This window comes from Salmo salar, chromosome 26 (assembly GCF_965601325.2).
Source record: "Salmo salar chromosome 26, fSalSal1, whole genome shotgun sequence".
Lineage (NCBI taxonomy): Eukaryota > Metazoa > Chordata > Actinopteri > Salmoniformes > Salmonidae > Salmo > Salmo salar.
The window spans coordinates 21,572,197-21,600,082 of NC_138316.1; the positions used below are offsets into that span (position 1 = coordinate 21,572,197).

General features: G+C 43.4%; 1 protein-coding gene and 1 long non-coding RNA gene across 2 annotated transcripts; both read left to right on the forward strand.

Moving 5' to 3' along the window:
• The first annotated feature begins 12,206 nt into the window (after window positions 1–12,206).
• LOC106587360 (cap-specific mRNA (nucleoside-2'-O-)-methyltransferase 2-like) lies at window positions 12,207–15,801 on the forward strand. The gene is given in 4 exon segments (XM_045709124.2): window positions 12,207–12,576; window positions 12,579–12,934; window positions 12,936–13,396; window positions 13,693–15,801. Coding segments are annotated over 4 exon segments (1,191 nt in total). The 3' UTR covers window positions 13,697–15,801.
• Window positions 15,802–17,681: 1,880 nt separating this feature from the next.
• On the forward strand, window positions 17,682–26,356 carry LOC106587407 (uncharacterized). The gene is made up of 2 exons (XR_001324440.3): window positions 17,682–18,406; window positions 23,499–26,356. It is a non-coding gene; the product is annotated as an uncharacterized LOC106587407 (long non-coding RNA).
• The last annotated feature ends 1,530 nt before the right edge of the window (window positions 26,357–27,886 follow it).

Here is a 27,886-nt window from a genome sequence, read left to right on the forward strand (position 1 = left end):
GTTTAAATTTGACGTTTATGGGAGTCAGAAGTCTAGAATAAGATATTGATGTAGTGCTGTTATATCAACACTGCAGGTGAGGCACATAACCAAATTATATTTTATTTGCTTGTATCTCAAATGTATTCAGTATGGAGCATATATGACCTTGTTTATCAGATTTGTTGTTTTCTGAAATAGTTTGAGATGTACTTCACTCATCCAAAAGCACAACATGAATGTATCTATAGTATGTTCGGATGGGAAAGTTGAGCTATCTATTTATGTATGCATGGGCATGTACGTGCATTCATAAATGATTCTTCCTTTGTGGCCATCACAACTAATCACAACAGATATGCAGCTACAGTCCAGTCAGCATGCAGTGTGTCATGTTGCAGAGCTGTGTCAGGGGGCAGTGTTTCATAGGGATGAAGGCAGTAAGACTGAATGAGTTCTTCTACAATGAGACATTGTAAATAAAGACTGCTCCTCTGAATGACAGAACATATGGAAACACTTACGTTTTCTGTCCCTTTGTACTGTATTTCTTTTTTGTTGCTCTGCATCTCTTCTTCTCTCCCGCTCTCCCTCCCCACTGACCTCCCTCTATCCCAGCTGTGAGTACTGGTATATCAGTGATGGTGCGGTGTAGAGGCTGACAGTGGAGATGCTGAATATGACTGTTTTAGTGTTAACCAACATCAGACTCAGGAATTATAGCAGAGTGTGAAGCACGTGTGTGTGAGTAGGTGTGAGTCGGTGTGTGAATGAGTTATGTGACAGAGTGTGGAAATGAGGGATGTACTGTATCTATGCATAGAGAGACATAGGCCGAAACCACAGATCAGGCTGCTGACAACACACACGCACACAGCCTTTAAACCTTATACACATTCACAACAGTGTAACATCATTACATCTGCCTCCTAATTTGCCCTAGGCAAATGAAATTCCTTAAATTCAATGAAGTGGCACTATTTGAAGACAATTGAGTAATTACTGGATACTATTATGTAAATTAAACAGGAAGACAATGGAACAGACTGTCAAGCATTTAATCAATGTGACAGTGGCAGCACAAGATCACGTACACACACACACACACAGCTCTGATAGCTCGCAAGCTGATGGTAGAATATGTTAATGATTACTATGGCTCAAACGGAAGGAGAGGAGATTGGAGTTTGTGCGTTTTTCCCCCCAGATCTTTATTGGCAGGGAGTGACTGAGAGGGAAACACTGCTCAGATGATCAATCAGAAACACTTTTAATCCTCTTAGTCACACATCATTTGCTTTGTTATCTTGCTGTCAGACTGTGTGAGAATACTTGCAACGTGTGTGTCTACGTGAGTGTGCATGTGAGTGTGGGTGTGTGTGTGTATTGAAGTTTGTGTGATTTGAAGATTGTACGGGTGTTTCAAATATACAATAATTCTGTACCTAGTCGCTGACAGATTGCCCTGTGATCCAAGCACAAGCAGGCTATCATAACCTACACTGCATTGCTCTATACTGCCTGAGGTATCTAAAACACACATCCGAGCTCGAATAAAGTACATTTTCAAAACATGACTGTACTGCAGATGAAGAGATTGATTATGCAATAGAAGGCACCATCAAGGAGCAACTCTCTACTTCTATTTCTAGGTGTTTTTCTTTTTGAAGGCTGTATGTTAATAGGTTAATTTAGAGAAAAAATGCTAACGCTGTAATCTGTAGCAGATATTGCAATTATCGTCTCACTGCTACTCCGTCCATCATTGGTAATGAGAGGGATTGCTGTCCCTGCGGGAAGCTCATCAGTGTTTCTCTAAGAGTTATGGAATAACTGGAAGCTGGGATAAGAGGAGGTAAACACAAATTACATAATATACAGTATGTGCATGAAGTACAGTGAGTATACCAAACATTAGGAACACCTTCCTAATATTGAGATCCACCACCCATCAGAACAGCCTCAATTCGTCGGGGGGTGGACTCTACAAGGTGTCGGGATGTCCTTTGGGTGGTGGACCATTGTTGATACACACGGGAAACTGTTGAGCGTGAAAAACCCAGCAGCCTTGCAGTTCTTGACACAAAAGCCTGGCAGCTACTACCATACCCTGTTCAAAGGCACTTAAATTGTTCACCCTCTGAATGGCACACATACACAATCCATGTCTCAATTGTCTCAAGGCTTAGAAATCCATCTTTAACCTGTCTCCTCCCCTTCATCTACACTGATTGAAGTGGATTTAGCAAGTGACATCAATAAGGGATCATAGCTTTCACCTGGATTCACCTGGTCAGTCTATTTCATGTAGAGAGCCGGTGTTCCTAATGTTTTGTATACTCAGTGTACATGTATTCACAGCACAAGGATACATACAAGCACTCACACGCACAAACACACACGCACAGCCTCCAGTACTTTCTGCATCCGAGCCAAAATTCTCACCTAATGGGGATGTGTGACACACACCAATGAGCCCAGCTGGGCCCCAACTACAGTACAGCACATTGCAGACATCACACACAACCATTGTGTACTTGAACTACTCAAAGATATTGCAGTGTTTTCAACTGGCACTCCCCCTCTCTATCATTCTCTCCCTCTGTTTCTGCCTCTCTCAGGCTGTTATTCAGTAATTGAGTTGACAGTTAGAGGACACTTAAAGCTCGGTTCTTCCTAATCAGATGTAATCGGATGTTCACAATCATCGGGGGAAAGAAAACTGCCGAGCAGAAGGAACGTGTGTGTCTCTTGCTGCCACTACATTAAAATACACCATATATACAAAAGTATGTGGACACCCCTTAAAATTTGTGGATTTGGTTATTTCATCCTCACTCTTTGCTGACAGGTATAAAATTGAGCACACCTCCATGCAATCTCCATAGACAAACACTAACAGTAGAATGGCCTTACTGAAAAGCTCAGTGACATTCAACATGGCACCGTCATAGGATGCCACCTTTCCAACAAGTCAGTTAGTCAAATTTCTGCCCTGCTAGAGCTGCCCCGGTCAACTGTAAGTGCTGTTATTGTGAAGTGGAAATGTTTAGGAGCAACAACGGCTCAGCCGTGAAGTGGTAGGTCACACAAGCTCACAGAATGGGACAGTAAAAATCGTCTGTCCTCGGTTGCAACACTCACTACCGAGTTCCAAACTGCCTCTGGAGCAATAACTGTTCGTCAGGAGCTTAATGAAATGGGTTTCCATGGCCGAACAGCTGCACACAAGCCTAAGATCACCATGTGCAATGCCAAGTGTTGGATGGAGTGGTATAAAGTTCACCGCCATTGGACTCTGGAGACCTGTTCTCTGGAGTGATTAATTATATTTCCCAAAGCTACCTGCCCGAATGCATAGTGCCAACTGTACAGTTTGGTGGAGGAGGAATAATGGTCTGGGGCTGATTTTTATGGGTCGGGCTAGGCCCCTTAGTTCCAGTGAAGGGAACTCTTAACGCAACAGCATACAATGACATTTTAGACAATTCTGTGCTTCCAACTTTGTGGCAACAGTTTGGGGAAGGCCCTTTCCTGTTTCAGCATGACAATGCCCCCATGCACAAAGCGTGGTCTATACAGAAATGGTAAGTCGAGATTGGTGTGGAAGAACTTCACTGGCCTGCACAGAGCTCTGACCTCAACGCCATCGAACACCCTTGGGATTAATTGGAACGCTGACTGCGAGCCAGGCCTAATCGCCCAAAATCAGTGCCCGACCTCACTAATGCTCTTATGGCTGAATGGAAGCAATTCCCCGTAGCAATGTTCCATCATCTAGTGAAAAGTCTTCCCAAAATAGTTGAGGTTGTTATAGCAGCAAAGGGGGACCAACTCCATATTAATGCCATGATTTTGGAATGAGATGTTCGATGAACAGGTGTCCACATACTTCTGGTCATGTAGTGTATAGTTAGTTGTATGACGGCATCAAAAGTTCCGCCCTGTTCCCAACATTCAGCAGCAGTGTCTCTGTTGTCATGTGTTACAGTACCAACACACTACTCCCTCTAACACACACACACACACACACACACACACACACACACACACACACACACACATACACACACAATGATAGTGACATCATGAAGAGACATCGATATCACTGACATAGACAACTACAAACAAACACATTGTTATAGAGGAAGAGTGAAACACAATAGAGCAAGAAAAATAGAAAGTGGCAGACAACTAACTTGTTAGCAGGTCTACTTTAGCAATAAATGAATTTCGCACAAATAATTTTGTGTTTACTTTTCTAAAATGGTCTGAATAGGAGAATGGCATCTTCAAGTGTGAAGAAAAGGCTGAGACTACCTCAAGCTAAAGCATGTCACAAATAAACAATATAATTTTGGTTAGTGAATAAACATTTTGAGATGTACAATAATTCCTACTCTTTCGACACCAGTGTGGCATTAGTGGCATAAGTGTCTCTAAAGGTTATAATTTCTAAGATGTCTATCTCTTATCACAGTTACAGCAATAGTAATATGGGAACATAGTGTGAGACAGAGCACAGATGTACACGCCTCAGGGCAGTATGGGTAGAATGCACACAGTTCTCATGTTGTTCTCTCAGACTAATAAACGAACCATTATCATGTCAAATTAAGGCCATTACATCACCCGCAGCTCCACTCTTCAGGCTGAGACTTTGGGGGATGGGGGTGAAGTTGTGGATTTCTGGTTTCCCAATGGTTCGGTACAGTCAGAGAAGGACTTAGGTCAGACTTCACTTAATTGGTTCTGGATAAGTTCTATTTAGTGTGGGATTTCTCTAATGGCCCCATTGCCAGTGCTTAACTCGGGCCCAAGCTCACAGGAACTGTACTGGCACCTCAAAATTGGTGAAGATGAATGGACAACAGTCGTGTCAAAGAATGGAACAAAAAGGAAATGATCTGAAGTTGGAGTGGAGGATAGATATTTGTGTATGTTAAGGTTGCATACATGGGAGACCCATTTGAGGTGTCGAAGATGGTGAAGCATGTGCTGGGAAAAGTGGAATCTATCAAAGTGACCAGAAGTGCTATTATTCGGATTAATTGGGTTTCTGTAGAACAGAGTAAGATTGCAGTAATTCTCTAAATAATCCATACAACAGAAGTTTCGTGCTGTGAACTTCAGAGCAGAGAGCCCGTTAAAGTAGTCATCTCAGGGGTGACGATGGATGTTAACATTGAATACATGAAGAGAATTCCTGGTGTAGTTGGTGTCCGGCACCTTAACCGCTGGGTGAATGGAAAAAAATAAGAAAGTCTGTCATCCTGTTTTATTCATTTATAAAGAGCACCTACCTACGAATGTGAAACTTGGTTATGTAAGATTCGCTGTAAGAGCTTTCTTCCCCAAACCATTGCAGTGTGAAAATTGCAAAGAATTTGGCCATGTTTCAGGTTTGTGCAGATGGATGGAGTATATTGAAGAATGGTGTGTAGAAGGACAACGGTGTTGCAATTGTGGTGGGGATCGTGATCTGAGTTCCTGGAGTGATCTGAGTTCCTGCCTGTTTGGCCCTGTCCGGGGGTATCATCGGATGGGGCCACAGTGTCTTCTGATCCCTCCTGTCTCAGCCTCCAGTATTTATGCTGCAGTAGTTTATGTGTCGGGGGGCTAGGGTCAGTCTGTTACATCTGGAGTATTCTCTTGTCTTATCCGGTGTCCTGTGTGAATTTAAATATGCTCTCTCTAATTCTCTCTTTCTTTCTTTCTCTCGGAGGACCTGAGCCCTAGGACCATGCCTCGGGACTACCTGGCATGATGACTCCTTGCTGTCCCCAGTCCACCTGGCCATGCTGCTGCTCCAGTTTCAACTGTTCTGCCTGCGGCTACGGAACCCTGACCTGTTCACCGGACGTGCTTGTTGCACCCTCGACAACTACTATGATTATTATTATTTGACCATGCTGGTCATTTATGAACATTTTAACATCTTGACCATGTTCTGTTATAATATCCACCCGGCACAGCCAGAAGAGGACTGGCCACCCCTCATAGCCTGGTTCCTCTCTAGGTTTCTTCCTAGGTTTTTGGCCTTTCTAAGGAGTTTTTCCTAGGGAGTTTTTCCTAGCCACCGTGCTTCTTTCACATGCATTGCTTGCTGTTTGGGGTTTTAGGCTGGGTTTCTGTACAGCACTTTGAGATTTCAGCTGATATATGAAGGGCTATATAAATAAATTTGATTTGATTTGAGTGTCCTGTAAGGGTGAAAGAGATTGAGGCAGCAAAAGTTAGAGCGGTCAATCGAATCTCCTATGTGGAGGCAATTAAAATAGTTGAGAAAACAAGTGATGCTTGTGAAGATATGGTAGTGGATGCACCACACCTTGTCGTAAATGTTTGCTGCCAATCAAAAGATACCCTGTGTGTTATAAAGGTGGATTTTGTGGCATTCATCGCCACAGTTATAAACTTTATGGCTCAAGTGTCAAAGAAGTCAAAGAAACCTATTGCTGCAGCAGAAACGTTTTTGAGACTTCAGGTGTTTACATCAGAAGACTTGAAGATGTACTGGCGCCGGAAGACAGCCCGCCCTCCTAGGCTCCCCTTGAGCCTGTGTAGGGATCAGATCTGTTTTATTTTGAACAGAAAATATTCTGAGACTGAGATTTTTAAAGAGAATGGATCCTTGCCTTCTGGAAGATCCATATGTGGTGTCAGGTTGGGTGGAGAAAAGGTTGGGGACTGTTGTTGGGTGAAAGTAACTCGAAGTGGACTCATGATGATTTTTTTTGTGTTTCTATCACCCAGAGGGAATGGACGCTTCTTCCCAAGCGCCTAGGGACAAATATTGGGACTTTCTTTACTCCCCAGAGCAGGGCGCTGTTGAAAGGAGTGATAACTGGGGTGGCGTTAATGGGTGTAAGGTAAGTTGGTATTGCAATTTTTCTACGAAGTGTAATGAACTCACACTCCAGAACAGTATGTGGAAACACAGAGCTAAATAAGAGGAATAGATGAATAGGGAGGCCTTGAATGGCCTCACACTCCAGTACAGTAGGTAGCGGTGTATGCACATCACGGTCGCGATCCGCCAATACACATTTAAAGAAGAAGAAGAACAATGTTTGAGTATTCAAGCAGTTAGCTGATTATGTGTCAGTGTATGCGGCCGAGTTGATGGCCTTGATTATAGGTTTGAAATGGGTGGAGGAGGTGAAACATTCAGAGTGGTGATCTGCTCTGATTTGGCTGCAGTGTTGAGTAGTGTGAAGACGGGCAGGTCAGATAGGGGAGACTTGTTTGTGGAGATGATGTTGCTGTTAATGGGATTGGAGAGGATGGGAGTGGTGGTAAGCATTTGCTGGGTTCTCACCCATGTGCATGTGGAGAGTAATGAGAAGGCTGATGTGTTGGCTAAGAGTGCTGTGAGGCGAGAGGGGGTATATATTCAAGTCCCGCTGGGCCGCAGGGAATTCAAGTCCTTGATCCGAGCAAAAGGGCTCGATTTTTGGCAAAGGAAGTAGGATGCTAGTATAAGGGGAGCCAATTTTATCACGTGCAACAATCAGTAAAGGAAGAAGTGGGGAGTATGGGATGTAGGTGAGAGGAAGTTGTGTGGAGTAGACTACGGTTTGGGCATACAGGTTTGAATGCCACATTGTGATAGGGAGACATGAAACAGGTCTGTGTGATGACTGTTTGGTAGAGGAAATGGTGGAGCATGTGTTGATATTTTGGGAATTATATAGCGTAGATAGGGAGAGATTGTGTGAAAGGCTGGTTGGGGTTTGGGTGGTGTAGTGGGGGGAGGGAAGTGGTGTTTAGGTCTCTATTTCACTTTCTTAGAGGAACAGGACTAAGGAACAATTGTGTGTAGTTAGGCTGTGCCTGGCTTCACCCTCCAGTACAGTAGGTGGCGGTGTATGCACCTTGAAAGTCGGATGTGATCCACCAACCCAATCCCTAAGAAGAAGAATATTAAATCAATTAAAGGTAACCTGTAGTGGACTTGTGAAATTTGTTAGTGTTACTTATGACCAGAGTGAGAAGGCGCTTCGTGTCACGCAACTTGGGTCAAAATCTGTTTCTTGCTTTGCTCTTAGTAATAGGGCACTGTTGAAAGGAGTGATTTATGTGGTAGCATTAAGTGTGGAGGTGTAGCAATTGAAGTTGAACATTCCTGGTGTTTGTGATGCCTGCTGTTTGGTGCCACGCAGACCCAGTGGGGAGCATGGTGAAACAGAGGAGTCATTGTCAGACCTTTTGAGTCAGTCTCTACCAGACAAAGTCATGTTAGGCTATATCAGTTATCCTGTTAGAGCTTTTGTGCAGAATCTACTGCGCTGTTTCAGGAGCAACGCTTATGGTCATGTTGCCCCAGTGTGTAAGAGGGAGATTCATGTGACAGAGGATTGTGAAGATTTGGTGGATAAAGTTGTTTGTCAACTGTAGGGGTGCTCATGTTGCTGGGGATCGGGAGTCTCCGGTGCTAGAGAGGCAGGTGGAGGTGGCCAGGGTCTAAGTAGTGCAGAAGGTGTCATATGCTGAGGCAGTGAAGAAAGTGGAGGAGGATGTGTCAAGGGTGAGGGATCATGAGAGGATCCCAGTGAGTAGTAGATTTGTGCCAGTACAGAGGGATAGGCCAATCAGTATGTTTTACTTCAGTAAGGTTAGCTTCTTAGCATTCATAGTAATGGTTATCAACTGTACTGCAGAAATGGGAAGTAAATCACAGAAAATATAGTTTGTGGTGGCAACTGCAGAGAAGTATTTGGGTATATGAGATTTAACTTCAGAAGAGTTACAGGGTGTGTTTCAAGGTTTTACTGCTAACCTACAAAGCATTACATGGGCTTGCTCCTACCTATCTTTCCGATTTGGTCCTGCCGTACATACCTACACGTACGCTACGGTCACAAGACGTGGGCCTCCTAATTGTTCCTAGAATTTATAAGCAAACAGCTGGAGGCAGGGCTTTCTCCTATAGAGCTTCATTTTTATGGAATAGTCTGCCTACCCATGTGAGAGACGCAGACTCAGTCTCAACCTTTTAAGTCTTTACTGAAGACATATCTCTTCAGTAGGTCCTATGATTAAGTGTAGTCTGGCCCAGGGGTGTGAAGGTGAACGGAAAGGCTGGAGCAACGAACCGCTCTTGCTGTCTCTGCCTGGCCGGTTTCCCCTCTTTCCACTCGGATTCTCTGCCTCTACCCCTATTACGGGGGCTGAGTCACTGGCTTACTGGTGTTCTTCCATGCTGTCCCTGGGAGGGGTGCGTCACTTGAGTGGGTTGAGTCACTGACGTGGTCTTCCTGTCTGGGTTGGCGCCCCCCCTTGGGCTGTGCCGTGGCGGAGATCTTTGTGGGCTATACTCGGCCTTGTCCCGGGATGGTATGTTGGTGGTTGGAGATATCCCTCCAGTGGGGTGGAGGCTGTGCTTTGGCAAAGTGGGTGGGGTTATATCCTACCTGTTTGGCCCTGTCCGGGGGTTTCATCGGATGGGGCCACAGTGTCTCCTGACCCCTCCTGTCTCAGCCTCCAGTATTTATGCTGCAGTAGTTTATGTGTCGGGGGGCTAGGGTCAGTCTGTCACATCTGGAGTATTTCTCTTGTCTTATCCGGTGTCCTGTGTGAATTTAAATATGCTCTCTCTAATTCTCTTTCTTTCTTTTCTTTCTTTCTTTCTTTCTTTCTTTCTTTCTTTCTTTCTTTCTTTCTTTCTTTCTCTCGGAGGACCTGAGCCCTAGGACCATGCCTCAGGACTACCTGTCTTGATGACTCCTTGCTGTCCCCAGTTCACCTGGCCGTGCTGCTGCTCCAGTTCCAACTGTTCTGCCTGCAGCTATGGAACCCTGACCTGTTCACCGGACGTGCTACCTGTCCCAGACCTGTTGTCCCAGACCTGCTGGAACCCTGACCTATTCACCGGACGTGCTACCTGTCCCAGACCTGCTGTTTTCAACTCTCTAGAGACAGCAGGAGCGGTAGAGATACTCCCAAAGATCGGCTATGAAAAAGCCAACTGACACTTACTCTTGTGTTACTGACTTGTTGCACCCTCGACAACTACTATGATTATTATTATTTGACCATGCTGGTCATTTATGAACATTTGAACATCTTGGCCATGTGCTGTTATAATCTCCACCCGGCACAGCCAGAAGAGGACTGGCCACCCCTCATAGCCTGGTTCCTCTCTAGGTTTCTTCCTAGGTTTTGGCCTTTCTAGGGAGTTTTTCCTAGCCACCGTGCTTCTACACCTGCATTGCTTGCTGTTTGGGGTTTTAGGCTGGGTTTCTGTACAGCACTTTGAGATATCAGCTGATGTAAGAAGGGCTATATAAATACATTTGATTTGATTTGTGTTGAGGGGCGGTGTCCCATCTTCCCAGGCTGTTGGCCTCAAGTAGGATCAGAGAGAATTAAAGTAGTGGAATAAGGTGATGGGTTTAAATGAGTATGAAGTTAGTTGATGGGGTAATAAAAAATACGTTTTTATTTTTTTTCTCATTCCCCTTTCAATCTCGTGTCCTAAAGTGTAATGGAGCTATAGTTCATTGGGGGCGGTAATGCAACATATTGGATGCCAACCGCCGTTAAACCTCACCAAAGAAGAATAAGACTGGAAAAAAAATACAAAAAATAATAATGTATTCCGGGGGGTACATATGTCTCACTCTCGGAACAAACCACACACAGCTGCAGTGAAGTGTCTGCTGAGAAGGCAGCTGTGCTGAGCCAAAGAGGATGTTAGCTGATTTAACATTTGCTAGGTAGGAATCAGAGTTGTGTAGTTAACGACCATGGAACAAAGTTAGTATTATTACCGGCGGTAAACGTGTTAAAGTTACAAACTAAAGGTAACGACCGTAAGCGTTGTAATCGTGTGCCTGTTATGGAAGTGTTTGTACAGTAAACAATCAAGGTATAGTAGCTAGTTAATATTATTCAGAGGTGGAGATGTTCCTTGACGCTAGAGAAACTAGCGTAGCTAGATAACGAAATTCGTTAAGGCCTAAAAGGCGACCCGTAGTTTCCTGTTTAGCAACCTGTACTATGCCGGTGCACCTGCAAGGAGAGGGACACACATGTGCTGTTAGCAACTCACAGAATCATGTCCTGGCCCGTGTGATGTGTCACCACAAGGGGTGTGTGACCATTTAAACAACGTGCTAAGTTATGTATCCCTTAAATATGTATTAAAGCCAGCAATTAAATAAATGATTTCGCTTACTTGTTTCGCCTTTAGGCACATTGTATGAAATGCCTAACGTTTAGCTAGCTTTATTTAGTAGGAGGTTAGCTAGCTAGTCAGTCAGCTGTAGCAAGCTGACCTGCCTGCTTGCTGTGGGTGCGTTCGTAAATTCGCTCTGGCGATCTAATTACTCCGATTTCAGAGCACTCTCGTCGGAGTGTGCCAGAGCGCAGAATAAGTGATGAAGTTACGAACGCTCAACACCCGTTGAATATGGCCGGTGTCAAACGTCGGCAAAAAAACGTGATTAAATTGTTGCCAGCAGCACAGTTAGTCACCAAAGCTCTGAATAATATGAAAACAGCCTAACCAGTGAGGTGTTCTCTCATTTGTGTCTGGAAGTAGCTAGCCAACGTTAGCCAGCTCACTTGGGTGATTGACTGCGGTTGTGAGGTCAGAACGCTCAGATCAACTCTACTCTTTGGCCGGAGCGTCCAGTGTGCGCTCTGACCGCTACAAGAGTGAAACACTCTTAATTTACAAACGCTCAGAGCGTGTTCTGGCACTCCAGATTGAATTTACAAACACACCCTGTTGCTTGAGATTTTAAAAAAAACTTTAACTAGGCAGGGCAGTTAAGAACAAATTCTTATTTACAGTGACTGCCTAGGAACAGTGGGTTAACTGCCTTATTCAGGGGCAGAACAACAGATTTGTACCTTGTCAGCTCGGGGATTTGATCCACCAACCTTTCTGTTACTGGCCCAACACTCTAACCACTAGGCTACCTGCCGCCCCAGAAAATGATTAATGTACGCTGCCAAATGCTCATTTAACATAAGGCATGGCCTACTATTCCATCATAGTTAAATCACATTAACAACAATGTAGCTGGACATACGAATCAGTAATCAACCACTGCCCATGCATATATAGAGTGACGGCAGTAGTTACGCAGAGCTGGGACCGGGCATCAATGCATATAAACTAAAAGGTCAACAAATACGGGTGTAAATAAAATACATTTGCCTGATATAGTCTACATTATGCAGGGCACGTATGCAGGCATTGCATAGTGTTGTAGATGTCATCAAATCACATTGTTTTATTTGCTGCAGGGCGTCCAGTGGAGAGGAAGAGTTGGGGCCGTGGAGCGAGGAGGAAAGCTGGCAGGCAGCAGCCCACCGATGTGGAAGCCTTTGATCCGGAAGTGGTTGCGGAGGTCAGAGAACTCTTCAATAAAGTCAGGACATACGTCAAACCGGCCAATGGGGAGTGGTGTATCCCTGATCCCAGCGAAGCACTGAGACACCCGGCCCAGGACCACGTCCTCCTGCAGACCCTGAAGACGTCACTAAATGAGGTGAAGAACCGACTTAGCGATAAGGATCTGGAAGTCTGGCACCAACATACCAATTCCACCAACCGTGCCGGGAAGGTCATTGGTACTGTGCGAAACTGTTCATCTGTGAGGCTCCAGGGGCTTTCGTTGCCGCTCTGAACCACTACCTTAAAACCAGCCAGCACACGCGCTACTGTGACTGGAGTTGGGCAGCCAACACACTCAACCCCTATCACGAGGCCAACGGAGGGGGCACCACCATCACAGACAACCGCCTCATTGCCAACACGCTGCCCTGGTGGTTCTTTGGCTCGGACAACACAGGAGACATCATGAGCCAGAGGCACCTGCTGGATCTAAAGGGCTTTGTGGGTAACATGCGCCGTATTGACGTGGTGACGGCGGACGGGAGCTTTGACTGCCAGGGGAACCCCGATGAGCAGGAGGCCCTGGTGTCATCGCTGCACTACTTGCGAGGCTGCGGCCGCACTCTTCCTTCTGGGCCCAGGCGGCTCGTTTGTACTGAAGATGTTCACTCTGTACGAGCACTCCTCCGTCTGCCTGCTCTACCTGTTAAACTGCTGCTTCCGCTCCGTCAGCGTCTTCAAACCGGCCACCAGCAAAGCAGGGAACTCTGAGGTGTACGTCGTCTGTCTTCACTACGATGGTAGGAAGGCTGTGAGGTCCCTGCTGTCCAAGCTGATCCGTCACTTCGGGCCAGACCTGGCTGTCTGGGAGGCCCTATTCCCCAGCCAGCTCCTCCCACAGTCGTTCCTGGCGCAACATGAGCAGGCGTGCTCCTACTTCCATGCCCTACAGACAGGGATGATTGGGGAAAACCTGAAATTGTTTGAGGGCCTGAATGAGAAACAGAGGCAACGACTGGAAAACATCAGGGACTGCACTGCTCAGGAGTACCTCAGCGCTTCCAGGTAAGAGTGGCAAATGTGCAAAGTTAATTAAAGTAGATAGCGAAGCCTATAGCGTGATAAAAGTTTGCTGATGGCCTTTGACCATTAGTTAGACATTATAAAGTGCTAGGATAATAATGATCTACAATTTCAGAATAATTTGATGAGTATAATATGAGATATTCAGTGACTGATGGCCACATCCTGGATTTATTTTTGGTGGATCTGTCATTTAGTATCAGTGAATTGTTTAATACAAACTTCTGCATAAAAATTTCAAGCCAGGCTTGAGCTGTTCTTCCTATTCCTGTGCGTAGGTGAGTTCTCTGCCACGGGCTCGCTGGTTGTCTCGTAGCACAGTGGCCCCAATGTGTTGCAGCGTTACGGGTCGGAGGCCCCTGGGCAAGAAGAATCAGATGGGCTCCTTTAACCAGCGGAGGGAGCTGCAGGCCCTGGGCTGGAAGGAGCGTGTTGGGAAGGGCCGCTACGCTGCCTGGGTGGAAGGGCACGGCCCCGGGGGCATGCTGTGTGCTGGCAGGGCCGCTGGCAGAATATCATATGGACACCTGGTTTGTGATAGTGGGGGCAGCCCTCCCTGTAGTCAGGAACTCACCATTCTGTGATGGGGGTCTGTTGAACCACCTCAATGAAGCATTGGAGCAGGCTGCCCTAGGCTCAGGCATGGACAGGTCAGCTGCCTGGACTCTGGTCCCTCCCTGTAGCTCCTGCCCAATGGTTTGTAACACCTCCATCCTCTCAGAGGTGGCAGCCCTATGTGACAACACTCCCTGCAATGGCAAGGGAAACAGAAAGTGCCTAGTCTTTGGCAGAGCGTCGTGGTGGGGGGATTGTGAGGAGCAGGCTGTGGGGTTGACGCTGGAGTTCCGTTCGGAGCCCTCGTTACCACCTACGGCCCGCACCACTCTGCATGACGGGGAGCCGCAGTATCAGAGAGACCTGCTGGCCTGCGTCCTGCTCTCCCTGCACCGCATGGGACCTGGCGACGCCCTCCTCCTGCCCATCCTCTCCGCCTTTACTTGCGTAACCGCGGCAACCATCCTTTGCCTCCACCTGTCCTTCCGCTCCATCACCTTCAGGTGTCCTTCTCCAGGTGCTGCGGGGGCGGTGGTGGTATGTGTGGGGTTCTGGCCAGAGGCTGCCGCTCGACTCCTTCCCCACCTCGGTGACCTACAGGAGCATATGGGCTGCCTGGCCAGGGGGGGAGGAGGACACTGACAGTCTGCCTCCTGGAGGCCAGAGACAGGTACTGCAGTTTGTTCCCATGGAGGAGCTGCTCAAAGGAGAGCTGACAGAGTTCCTGTGGACCATGAGGCTTAGCTGGGGTCAACAGAGGGGCTCTGGGTGTCTCGGGTGGATTGTACCATAACCTGGCCTGAAAACAAGCACTGACTAGCTAATTTATCTAGCCCCTACCCCATCAGTGTTGACAGATGTGGATGGATGGAAGCTCCCCCTAAACTTAATCCCATCTGGTCCCTTCAGATCTGTATCACAGAAGTGGGATGGGGTTGTTTTTGGACCTTGCAACTTTCATTATTTAATAAGGGCACATTTGGTCCCTGCTTTGATGAAAATTAGAGACAAGCAATGCGGTGAAGTAAATCTATTTGATATCTTTTGATTGGTGCTGTGATTATTTTTTTTCATGATTGTCAACAGTTAATCTGTTCAAATCAGGACAACATTTGGTCACATTTCCCTGGGTCTCTGATCTAATGTATTTTTAGGACAGCACAATAACTCATGTATTGCTGATTCAAGTTATTTGAAGTAAAAAATACTTTTCATATTAGTTTCACTATAAAATAAAAACATTATCATGCAGTTTGTTAGGACTTAAAAAGCCTTTTTTGTGTCATTTTCCTGACACTGTCTAACCAGAAGTGACTAAATACAGTAGATTGTGTGACTGTGTTTTTACCTGGGGACTGCTGTGAAGGCTAGCAGTGCATACGCTGTTTCACTCTGCAGGGGTTTGAAGAAAATGTAGTCTTGCCTCTACGGCATCTATACTTAGACCCCATTTACACCTGGTGTTAAACTAAAAATGAATACCTGAATATGTAGGATCTGATAATGTCCACCGCACAGCTGGCCTTGAAATGTCTCATATCTGTCTAGCCTGCATCCAGTAGACCAGGTAGCCTATGTGGTCAGATACTTTATTGAAGAAAATGGTTGGACCGAAATGTTGTGCTTTGGGTTTTGGGAACATGTTGTGCAAGCCAATGTGTCCACGAAATCTGTTTTATACATATACTTTTGTATTGGTTTTGTACATAGTTTTTCAAAGGCAAACAAAACATTACATTTTTTAAATGTATGTGCTGTTGAATATTTCAAGCGATTATATTTTTTTGGTGCAGGTGGTGTTCCCTCAATAAAAAAATATTGACTTCACTGAATTCTTACCTCGTTTTGCCTTACTTTAGTCTTCTTTAGTGAACAGAAACGGAGGAGAGTTTGATTATTTCTTTTCAAGATATTCACAACAAATAGCCTGGAACACAGCCATTTGTGAAAACCAAGAAAAGTCTTCATTAGCAGAAGCTGTCAGGACAATCTTTATGTCTACTGCGGGAAGAGGGTTTTCAAAGGTTTACCAAAGCGAGTGAGAACTCCCAGGGGTGCTCTGTAATGAACACAAGCTGCTGAAATCAGGATAAAGAAAAATACTGGGAGATGGTTCCTCTTTCTCTTTGTTATGCTCTGAATTTGTTTTTATAAAACCATCCAAAAGCACAATAAATCAAACTTCTGAGCTACAGCCCTGAGCGTTGTTTATACAGTACAATGTACATGTTATAGGTTGATAATGTTGAACACATTCAGTTTGTCATTTTCACATTCTTCCTCTATCTCACGCTCTGTCTGTTCCCCCTTCTCTTTCTCACCCCCCCCCCCCCCCTCCTCCCCCACTACAAACTCATCTCTGTTGATTTCCATAGCTGTGGAGTGGAGGGCTTCAGTGAGTGTAGTGCGATCTAATGAATCATTTTAATGGAACCACTGAATGATTCCAAGTAGAATCCCTGCTTTTGCTTCGATTAACCAAATCCACTCACCATCTGTGAATGAGGGTAGAGATGGGGTTTGGAGGGGGGGGAGTAGCTGAATCGGCAGCTTTATGTAATATTTGAACAACGAGCATCTCCCCTGGCAAAATTCACATGCCAGCGACTACTAATGAAGGACTGAGCAGATGTCTGGATGAACAGAAAAGGAGAGGGTAACAAGCCACCCCTCTGCAGGTTCACTCAGATCAGAATGTGCGGGTGAGAGAGTGTTGAGGCAACAGCAGAACAGAGAATAGTGTTTGTCTTTTTCTATGTCTGGTTTATCAGAATCTTGCTGTGTGGATGAGGCTAAATGGTGAACCTTATGATGGATGGCTAATGTTCTACAGGGTCACACACACATTCTCACAGTTTAAGCACTGACCTGGTATTAGGTCATTACCCACACATTGCCTTTGCTGAATAAATCACAGTTTGAATCACACAAACGTGCACATGCATGCACACAGGCACGCAGACACACTAACAATAGCTTGGAGAGTTTCAAAGGCATCAACTGAACATGGAAAAGCAATGTCCATTTGACCGTGTGAGTTTACTGATTAACTTCTGTCTGTGTAATATACTATAGATTAATTTATGTCACAGAGAGTGAAATAGAGAGTGTTTGTGGGTAAGCGAGATAGATGACAATGAGTTATGATAGGCTTAAATTGTTGAGAGACATAGAGATTGATCAGGTGATTGGGTGTAATCCCTTTTCAGTGCTCCCAATTTGTTCCTCTGTCACTGCTCTGTTCAATCCCAATCTGTACAAACACACACACACACACACACACACACACACACACACACACACACACACACACACACACACATATGCTCGTTCATGATACACATATCACAACTGCTGCTACCAGACTCTTAATTACCATTGTTAATAATGCACAATTTAAAAACTTGCCCCCCAATCCCCCCTTCCCTGATACGCACATGTGTACATATATAAATTGTGCCTTACTGTATTATACTTACGCTGAAAAGTTTATTCTGTTCTACTGAGCCAATTACTTTATGTTCATATTCTTCTATTTTATTCTTTCTTATTGTTGTTGCATCGTCAAGAAGGAACCTGCAAGTAAGCATTTTGTTGAACGGTGTATACCATGTGTATCCTGTACATACGACTAATAAAACGCTAAACTTGAAACACACACACACACAGCAACACATTAACAGGACAGAGAGGCAGTGTTAGAATAATTTGTATGTGTTAGGAAAATGACTTAACTGTTCCACTCTAAAATTATAGAATAGGGTGATATGTTTAAGAATAATGGGAAGATAAAATCAGGATATGGGGAGATCGGTTAGGATTGTAAAACTTTGAGGTGATATTCTTTAGTAGGGATGTAAACTGAGTGAAGTTGTAGATTAGGTAAAAGAAAAACATTGGAGAGGTTTCAAACCAAGAGGGTCATAAAGGGGGAGGGGAGGTGAAAGCCTTGAAGAATGTGGCAAACTTTATGGTTCTTTGTGGTGAGTGGAAAAGCACTGGTTGTTTGAGAAGGGAGTGGTCTAAAGATAGGAATATGTGTGTGTATTATAAAAGGACTGAGTCCTAATTTTTTACTTTAGAACGTTCTCTGAATAAACTACAGACCTTTCGCAGAAAGCTGAGTCCTTGCCTAATTATTATTAACCCAGTGTCTTACAAACCTTGGGGATTAGTCAAGGCTTATTGATTGTTAATTATTATCATTGGGATTTGAAAATTCCCTTAACAATTGGTCCTTCGAGCAGATCTCATATACTTGTTGACTGTCGTTCCAGGGGACACTGAAAACCGTGCACGGGCGGATGAATCATCCGTAAAAAACAAAGTCCTGCCCTCTAATAATCGAGGGTTCATTTCAGGCCGGTGGTGAACTGGAAAACAACAGTAAACGGTGACGAGACCTAACCAAAATTATACCTCAGCTGCAAAGAAAAGGTCAGTAATCTTTATTCATTTGTTTGGGGGTTAAGTAAAAAAATATATATATATTAAATCGCTTAAAAAATGGACTTTGCATTAGTCAAAATAGAGTGGGAAAGGGCTTGATTCTTAAATCAAACGGGATTGAATGGTATCTGGAATAACCATCCATATAATCTAACATAGAGAAAGTCTAATTACAAAAGTATCTATGTTAGTGTTGGGTCACTGGGTCACAGATCTAAGTAAGAAATTTCGAACAGTAAGACCTAAAAGTAAAACTGGTTGCAGTAAGACCTAAAAGTAAGACCTAAAAGTAAAACTGGTTGCAGTAAGACATAAAAGTAAAACTGGTTGCAGTAAGACCTAAAAGTAAAACTGGTTGCAGTAAGACCTAAAAGTAAAACTGGTTGAAGTACAGTATCTAACAGTAAGACCTAAAAGTAAAACTGGTTGAAGTACAGTATCTAACAGTAAGACCTAACAGTAAAACTGGTTGCAGTACAGTATCTAACAGTAAGACCTAACAGTAAAACTGGTTGAAGTACAGTATCTAACAGTAAGACCTAAAAGTAAAACTGGTTGAAGTACAGTATCTAACAGTAAGACCTAACAGTAAAACTGGTTGAAGTACAGTATCTAACAGTAAGACCTAACAGTAAAACTGGTTGAAGTACAGTATCTAACAGTAAGACCTAAAAGTAAAACTGGTTGAAGTACAGTATCTAACAGTAAGACCTAACAGTAAAACTGGTTGAAGTACAGTATCTAACAGTAAGACCTAAAAGTAAAACTGGTTGAAGTACAGTATCTAACAGTAAGACCTAAAAGTAAAACTGGTTGAAGTACAGTATCTAACAGTAAGACCTAAAAGTAAAACTGGTTGAAGTACAGTATCTAACAGTAAGACCTAACAGTAAAACTGGTTGAAGTACAGTATCTAACAGTAAGACCTAAAAGTAAAACTGGTTGAAGTACAGTATCTAACAGTAAGACCTAAAAGTAAAACTGGTTGAAGTACAGTATCTAACAGTAAGACCTAAAAGTAAAACTGGTTGAAGTACAGTATCTAACAGTAAGACCTAACAGTAAAACTGGTTGAAGTACAGTATCTAACAGTAAGACCTAACAGTAAAACTGGTTGAAGTACAGTAGCCGGAAAACGTAATATGATAACAGTAGAGCACACACATAGATTGTGAGAATTGGAGCTAATATTGAGACCTAAACGATAACTGGTCAATAATATATTAGACGGAAAACGTAATATAGAAGGCGAAATATAATAATACAAAATTATTAGAAAGTAGGTCAGGGACATAATTTGTATGAATACAGATCGCCTGTCGAAATACATTTTAGAGGGGATAATCGAGATCTACCGGAGGCGCGCAAAATAGGTCTGATTATTCCAAATAGGAGGAAGGAGGTTACACCCATAGAAAGTGAAAATGCATATTAGAAAATAAATGTAGTAATTGAGTAAGTACACACATATTGTGAGAATAAGCATAACAGTAATTTAATAAACATGGATGGTAAATCCTCAAAGGAGGACCAGGAATTAACCGGGAACGAGAGCTATATGCAGTCTGATGATAAGAGGAATGTGTATAATGGTCCGAAATGGAGAAAGAAATACGGGTTTATGGGGCGTCTAGATGTGGACAAGCTGGAGGTTATAATAAAACAGATGCATGAAACCTGTGGTAATAACATCCAGGGACAACAAGCAGAAGTTTTGGATACAGCCAGGGTGTGGCTGTCAGAGGCCCAGAATAGAGTAGAAGGTAATAATAAAATGGAAAGTGAAAAGAAGGGAGAGCCAAGTAGGATTAGAGAGAGCAAGCCATAGCCAGGGAGAGGAAAGAAGAGCCAGAACCAAGAGAGTCTAACCTTAAAAAGCGACTAGCACCGTATAATAAGCCAGGGCTGTGGGAGGTTCAATCAGATTGGGAGGAGGATCAGAGTCCTCTCATAGAGTTTCCTAATCCTAGGGCAGGCGAAGCTGATCAATCGGATACCTTATAAGTGTATCGATCCTGGACTCAGAGAGATGTAGCAAGAGCAGTTGAGGGAATAGTACATCCAAAAACAGGAATAGAAGGGTTTAGGAGAGATATGGAGGGACTGACCGAGAGTTTTAAACTAAATACAGGAGAATTGGAAAGGGCTGTCCGACAGATAGTGGGGAAAGACTGGGCAGCAGTGAGGGGAGCCTGGGTTCCAGGGCAAGGAGGAGAACCGGTTTTACCATGGGCAGGAGATGGGGATTATGCAGACAAATTGACACAGCTCTGTAATAATCTTAGGGACAATTACCATAGACATGCAGACTTTTCAAAGATACAGGAGTGTAACCAAGGGGATGGGGAAACTGTTAGCCAGTATTTAGAGAGACTGAGACGTGTTCAATGCTAATAGTGGACTGGTAGATCCTAGACAGGGAGACGACGGACCTTACCACCAACAGTTAAAAATAGCCTTCTTGAGTGGTATGAAGCCTGAAATTTGCCAAATCATAAAAGAGACTCTGATAGGGTGGGGAACAGCCACATTGGCCGAAGTAAAGAGGTATGCTATACACCATGAGCATAATGGCAAGGAAAAGAAAAGTAAGAAAGAACAGACAGGAGCAGAAAATTTGATCGCCACTCTTGGGGAAATTGCAGGAAAGAGCAGGAATGATTTTAAAAAGGGGGAAACAGGGGGAGTAGAAAGTGGATAGAACCCAAGGAGAGAAAGTGCTACAACTGCAATAAAACAGGCCAAATGGCAGAGGATTGTAAGGCCCCACCAAGGAACAGTAGACAGAGACAGTTTAGGGATAGACAGAAGAGGGAACGTAGGCGAATGAGAGAGCGAGAGGAGTCCGAGGATGAGGAAGAACAGGCATGACTAGATGAGGGGAATGACAGTGAGGATTCAGAGGACACAGACTGTGAAGTGTTGAATTGCCAACCACTGACCTCAGGTTGAGTTCATTTTATTTTACAGGGACAGTGCACATCAATCACAGTTGTGTGTGTCTAATGGCAGAGTATTCCTATCAAACACTTTGAGAGCCTGTTTGAAGACAGACTGAAGGGGTTTTAAGGTTATAAAGCAAGCTTGGGCTAAACTAGTCAAGGAGTAGGTTAAGTAGGGAAATTTCATAGATTTGAAGTTAAATGTTGTATCCAAGGGTAGCGCATGTTCAATTAAGTACACATAACCATTGAGGAAGTTTAATACAAATGATTCATGATTTAAGGGGGTTACAGTGGAATTATTATTAAGTTTTGTTTATAGTCAACGTTTGGGTTTCTGAATTGGTGTAGTATAATGAAATGTTGACCAAGAGGTTTTTTTCTCTAGGAAAATGAGTGCTTCATTGTCTCTCTTAGGAAAGTTTCCTAGAGCCACGATATCTTAAAGGGGTATACACACATGGAATTTTAGAAGTTTTATTTTCTGAGTTTTAAGTAAACTTTAATTTGTCTAAGATAGTAGGAAACACTTCTGTGAAGGGGTGGTATGACTCTTGACCTCTATCATGGTGTTCCTTTGTGGTCTGATCAGCCTCATGGGAGGGCCATTTGGATAGTGAATTTAAGGTCATTTGTGATACTGATTTTAAGGTAATTTGTGTAATTGATAATTATGATGGAGTTTAAAGTTCTTAGACATATTTGTAATTTAACACATGAGAAGGCAGTGTAAGAAATTGAACACAATAAGGCTGTGAAATTGATATAATAAGTATTATTATATTTTGTTGTTGAACAAGGTTATTGAGTTAGCAAGAATGAGTTTAATAATGCTATACTTATTTTAAGTATTTAGGATATATTTTAAGCCTGAAGGAGGTAGAACAAATGAGGAAAAGATTTTGGTTGTTCAGCTTCCGGACATCCGACAGTGGAAAGACTGTCTGCTCCATTGGTTATGAAACAGGGGATGTCAGGAGAGCAGGCATGTATTCCAATCCTGAACTCCAGGTTATGTCTAGATAACCTGTTGAATGATTCTGTTGAATGTGGTTGTCACTCCCACAGAAAGCCGAGGCCATAAAAGAGATTACTCCCACCTTTGAAGACTTGGCAGAGGGGGGTGTAATTAGAGAAAGTGATGCATAGTGCAATTCTCCAAGGTTTTGGCAAAGAGAGCAGCCCCAGTTGGGAATTCTTCCACAAGAGGAATGGTAACCACTTCTGGTAAACCTATTACACATGCTCAGGTGATTTTGAACTTATTAGATGCTGTACAGCTGCCAGAAAAGATAGCAATTTGTAAGTGTGAAGCTCACTCTAAGGGAACGAATGAAATTAGCAATGGCAACAGAAAGGCAGATGAAGAAGCGAAGAAGGCAGGCCTTAAACCACAGACTCCCACACGGCAATATTTGAAAGAGGAAGTGAGCATAGATAAAACCCTACTAAAAGATAGTCAGTCTAGAGCACCAGTAAAGGAAATTTCTAAATGGGAAAAAAATTAGGTGTGGTAAATAAAGATGGTATTTGGTATCAGGGTAATTTACCTATATTACCAAAGTCTCTGTTTAGGTATGCAGCTATGTTGATACATGGGCAGAGCCATGTATCAACGGGGGGATGATGGAAATAATTAGGAAACACTTTGTAGCATACGGAATTAAAAATGACTTTAAAATATTTTTGTACAAGATGTGTTATATGTGCATAGAATAATCATCAAGGTAGAGGAAGAGCACCACTGGGAGAATAACCCCCAGGTAGAATATCCATTCCAACAATTAGAAATGGACTTCATTGATATATGTTATAACCTATTCCGGAGTGAGGGAAAGAAGGGTGTTTAGCAATAATAGATAAGAATAGTAAATGGGTAGAAGCGCTCTCAACTTACTTGGTGGACATGATTATGGTAGCTAAAAAAATAGGATAGATATTATCCCTAGAGTTGGTTTACTAGGATCTATTTCTTTAAGCAATGGATTATATTTCAGCTAATCAGGTAGACCATATAGAAATGCCAGAGTTAGAGAGACCACAACAGATAGACATAGAAGTTGAAGATATACTAGCAAAACACATGAGAAGACTGTTTGTTAACCAAATCCACATGTCCAAGATTTTGTGTCCAACAGGTGAATTACAGGAGAAGGTGATTCATGCAATATAGCCTGGAGACTGGGTGTGGATCCAGTCCCTGAGGAGAAAAGACTGGAAACAGCCCCGTTGGGAAGGACCCTACCAGGTTCTGTTAACTACCGCCTTTGCCATTAGAATAGCTGAGAGAGCCACTTGGGTCTACGTTACCCACTGCAAGAAGGTAGGAACACATACAAGCACTGCTGATCACACACAGAGTTAGGAGAAGAACCGAGTACCAATAGGGTTCGGGGGTTACCTCCTTAACGAAGATTCCCTAACCCGACCTGTCATCACTGTGTGTGTTCCTAGAGTGTGAGTATGGGGTGGTTCCGGGCAGATAGGCTGCAGGCAGGAGAGGGTTGGTGATTTTTGGGAATATGGGGGGGACCCTAAACTGCATCATAGTACTAATAATATTCTTGATACATCCAGATCCACCATCAGTAGGCATAAATCGTACCGAATCTCTACCAGGGTTGAGAAGCAAAAGACAAACTACTCAAAGTAAGGACAGGCAAGGAAGACTAACATATAAAATAGGGGTTAGAGAAGAACAAAACGCGAGATTCAGGATGAGGGTACTAAATATGACTAACGGACGACAACACCCCCTTATACCTGTGTCAACCAACTAGGTCTATGTGTTCCTGGTCACAGGTGTTTAAACACACATGGGGCAGGGAATATGAGACTAATATCTGGAAATGGAGTGCACGGTGGGGTGTTGAACGGAATAACTATACAAATGTAACTATACAAAATGTGACTAGGAATGACATGCAAATTAAGTATATGGCATGCGCTGATGAGTATGGCAAGGATACCTGCATATCATTTCAGTTGACAGACACTACAGGAAAATACACCGTAGTAAATCCGTTATTAGGAATTGCTAATTCAGGTGGAAAATCCATTAGTCTACCTGATGTGAAGGACTTCCTTCTCCAAGAAAGGAACCAAGGGGAGATAGAAGGAATACCAGATGAAAATCTGGTTAAGATGGATGAATTATACGGCCAGGGCTCTGGGCCAAACCAATTGTTATGCATGCTCTACTGGGTGACCAACTATGTTGACGGCTCCAATGCCACAGACTATGCTCTCTTGTGTGTTAGACTTAGGATCTAATCAGGAGGAGGTGAACTGTACAGGAATGGGGTTGGCCAGATTAAAGAGTGCAGCCAATCCACTTCAGTTCACTCTAACTCCTGGAGAGTATCAGTGTTATAGACACAGGAATGGCAGTAGGGATTTGGGAGATTTTAATGGAGGTAAGACAGTAGTGAATGTGACAGACTTAGAAGTGCAGGAGAAGATTCTTAACCTTACAGCACCTATAACTGATGTATGGTGGGCATGTTCCGACCAAGGACGCATAAGGCAGATGTTACCAAAAGGGTGGGTAGGTACTTGCGCCCCAGTGTTATTGGTACAATCAGTGAGGATTAGTCATCAAAGGCCAGTGGTGAGTAAAATAGTAAGAAATAAGAGAAGTCTGGTCCTAGATGAGGGTAGCCCCATTCCATTGGGATCCCTAGAGGAGTACCAGATGAATACAAGGCGTTGAATCAAATAGGTGAAGGGTTCACAACTACTTTTTTTTGGTGGGTTACGATAAATAAGAATGTGGATTGGATAAACTATATCTATTATAATCAACAAAGATTTGTAAATCAGACTAGAGATGCAGTGAAGGGAATCTCTGACCAATTATCCGCCACCTCTCTCATGACTTGGCAAAATAGGTTGGCTCTCGATATGTTATTGGCAGAGAAGGGCGGGGTTTGTAGAATGGTGGGGGGTCATTGCTGTACTTTTATTCCAAATAATACATCACCAGAGGGGACTGTAACTAGAGCCTTGGCTGGGTTGACCGCACTAAGTGATGAACGGGCTGAGAACTTAGGGGTTAATACATCTGTGATCGGATGGTTTGATGAAATGTTTGGCAAATGGAAAACCATAGTAGCTACTATTGTGGGGGCTGCTATTGTTTGTATGGGTATGCTGGTATTATGTGGTTGTTGTTTTATTCCCTGTGTCCGAGGTTTGGTGAGTAAGGCGTTGGAGAATGCAGTGACTCAAAAGATGGTGAGGTACGGGCCCATCGCAGAGTCTGACCAATTGAATGAACGAGATACAGATCTAGACCTGATGGACACCGCTGATACATTCAATCCTGAGGAGCCAGAACTTAATGAGACGATTTTCAATGTTTAGAGACTGTTTATTCAATGAAGATCATGATGATAATCCTGAACAGAAGAGTTAGGATTGGTAGTAGTAGTAAACAGCCATTGATGAGTAGATGATGTATATACATTTAATGGTTTGATTTGGTATGATTTTATTGTTTAATAAAAATTGAAGTATCAGAGTGTAACATTTAGTCAAAGGGTGGATTGTTAGAATAATTTGTATGTGTTAGGAAAATGACTTAACTATTCCACTCTGAAATTATAGAATAGGGTGATATGTTTAAGAATAATGGGAAGATAAAATCAGGATATGGGGAGATCGGTTAGGATTGTAAAACTTTGAGGTGATATTCTTTAGTAGGGATGTAAACTGAGTGAAGTTGTAGATTAGGTAAAAGAAAAACATTGGAGAGGTTTCAAACCAAGAGGGTCATAAAGGGGGAGGGGAGGTGAAAGCCTTGAAGAATGTGGCAAACTTTATGGTTCTTTGTGGTGAGTGGAAAAGTACTGGTTGTTTGAGAAGGGAGTGGTCTAAAGATAGGAATATGTGTGTGTATTATAAAAGGACTGAGTCCTAATTTTTGACTTTAGAACGGGACTGAGTCCTATTTTTTTACTTTCTCTGAATAAACTGTACAGACCTTTTGCAGAAAGCTGAGTCCTTGCCTAATTATTATTAACCCAGTGTCTTACAAACCTTGGGGATTAGTCAAGGCTTATTGATTGTTAATTATTATCATTGGGATTCGAAAATTCCCTTAGCAGGCAGTCACCCTCCCCTAGATGCAGCCAAACCATCCTTGTTCCTACACTTGCTCAGTTAAGAGAGAGAATAGATTTAAAGGAAGCAGGTAGAAAAAGAGAGAGAGAAGTGTGAAGAGACATAGGAAGGGAGAGCGGAAGGAGAGTGAGGGAGTACAGAGACAGAGGAAAATGAAGGAAGATGAAAGTAGGGGAGATGCAGGAAGAGAGGGAGAGAGAGTTTAAAGAAAGGGAGGCGCATGAAGAGGTTTGTGAGATGCAGTTGTTCTGCTGAGCCCATTCTGTTTTCTCCCCAGATGCTTGCTACAGGCAGAGCCTTCTGAAAGAGAACTGTGAGAGGAGCTGGGACACTGTACTGTTCGCTCTACAATAAACATGCAAATAGGAATAAATATAGAATAGAATAAAATAAAATAGAATAGAAATCATCAATGGCAAAGACTGGTAATCAAGTCAGGCCACGAACTGCAGTAATTAAAAAGCCGATGCTCGGGGGGGGCTTTAGTCCTTAATGAGGTGCCTTCCAGTATGTGATTAACCAAGAGGAGCTTGTTTGGTAAATAAGGAGTAGGTGCCCCTGTTATGTCATTGATTAACGAAGGAGTTCTGTCCAGCATCACAAAGTTTCTATGGTAATAAACATAAAGTGGGTGAGTAGGAGAGGGGGCGTCTCCAGCCAAATCAAAGACTGACCAATCAGATGAAAAGGTGAAGGTGCGTGAGGATATGGAGGGGTCACAAATCTCTCTGGATGGCAGGTGTTTTCCATCAATGAACAACAACAACAACAAATTAACCACTGACACCTAGTCTGGATTGGAATATCCATCTTTGTCGTTACTTGAAAATATTTAATTCTGCCCCCCAGTTAAACGGCTGGTTTTATGGACTGAATATATATGTACATCATGCTAGAATGTATATGTATTGCTGACTCCAGATGGTCTATGCCTTTTTCTCTTTAAAGTGTTCTTCATCAATGCTGTCTTCATGTATTTACATTCTGTCTTTCATTTGCTTCAGTGTTTGTGTATATGATTAGATGAGGAATGGTACTGGTGGGACTGGTCTGAGGTCAGTCTTCTGTATTTATGTTTTCTGTGCTGTAAACTGGAGAAACTGATGCAAATACCCCTCTCAGTTTTATTGCAGTCTCGCTCCTCCTTCTCACATGACAATTTACTGTCATAACTCAGTGTCAGTGTGTGATAAATGGATGAATGTGCAGCTTTGATGATGTGTCTGTAAATTCCACATCTTCCTTTCCCCAACCTGTGTTGTGTGTGTTCATTGTGTTGTTATATGGCTGGATTGTATTTCCATTTCTCTTGGTAAGTGGAGGCCTTACACTCCCCTTGCAGTAAGGGTTGTGATTGTATAGGCCCCAGCCCAGCTCAGAGTGAGGGTGTGTGGGTCGAAGC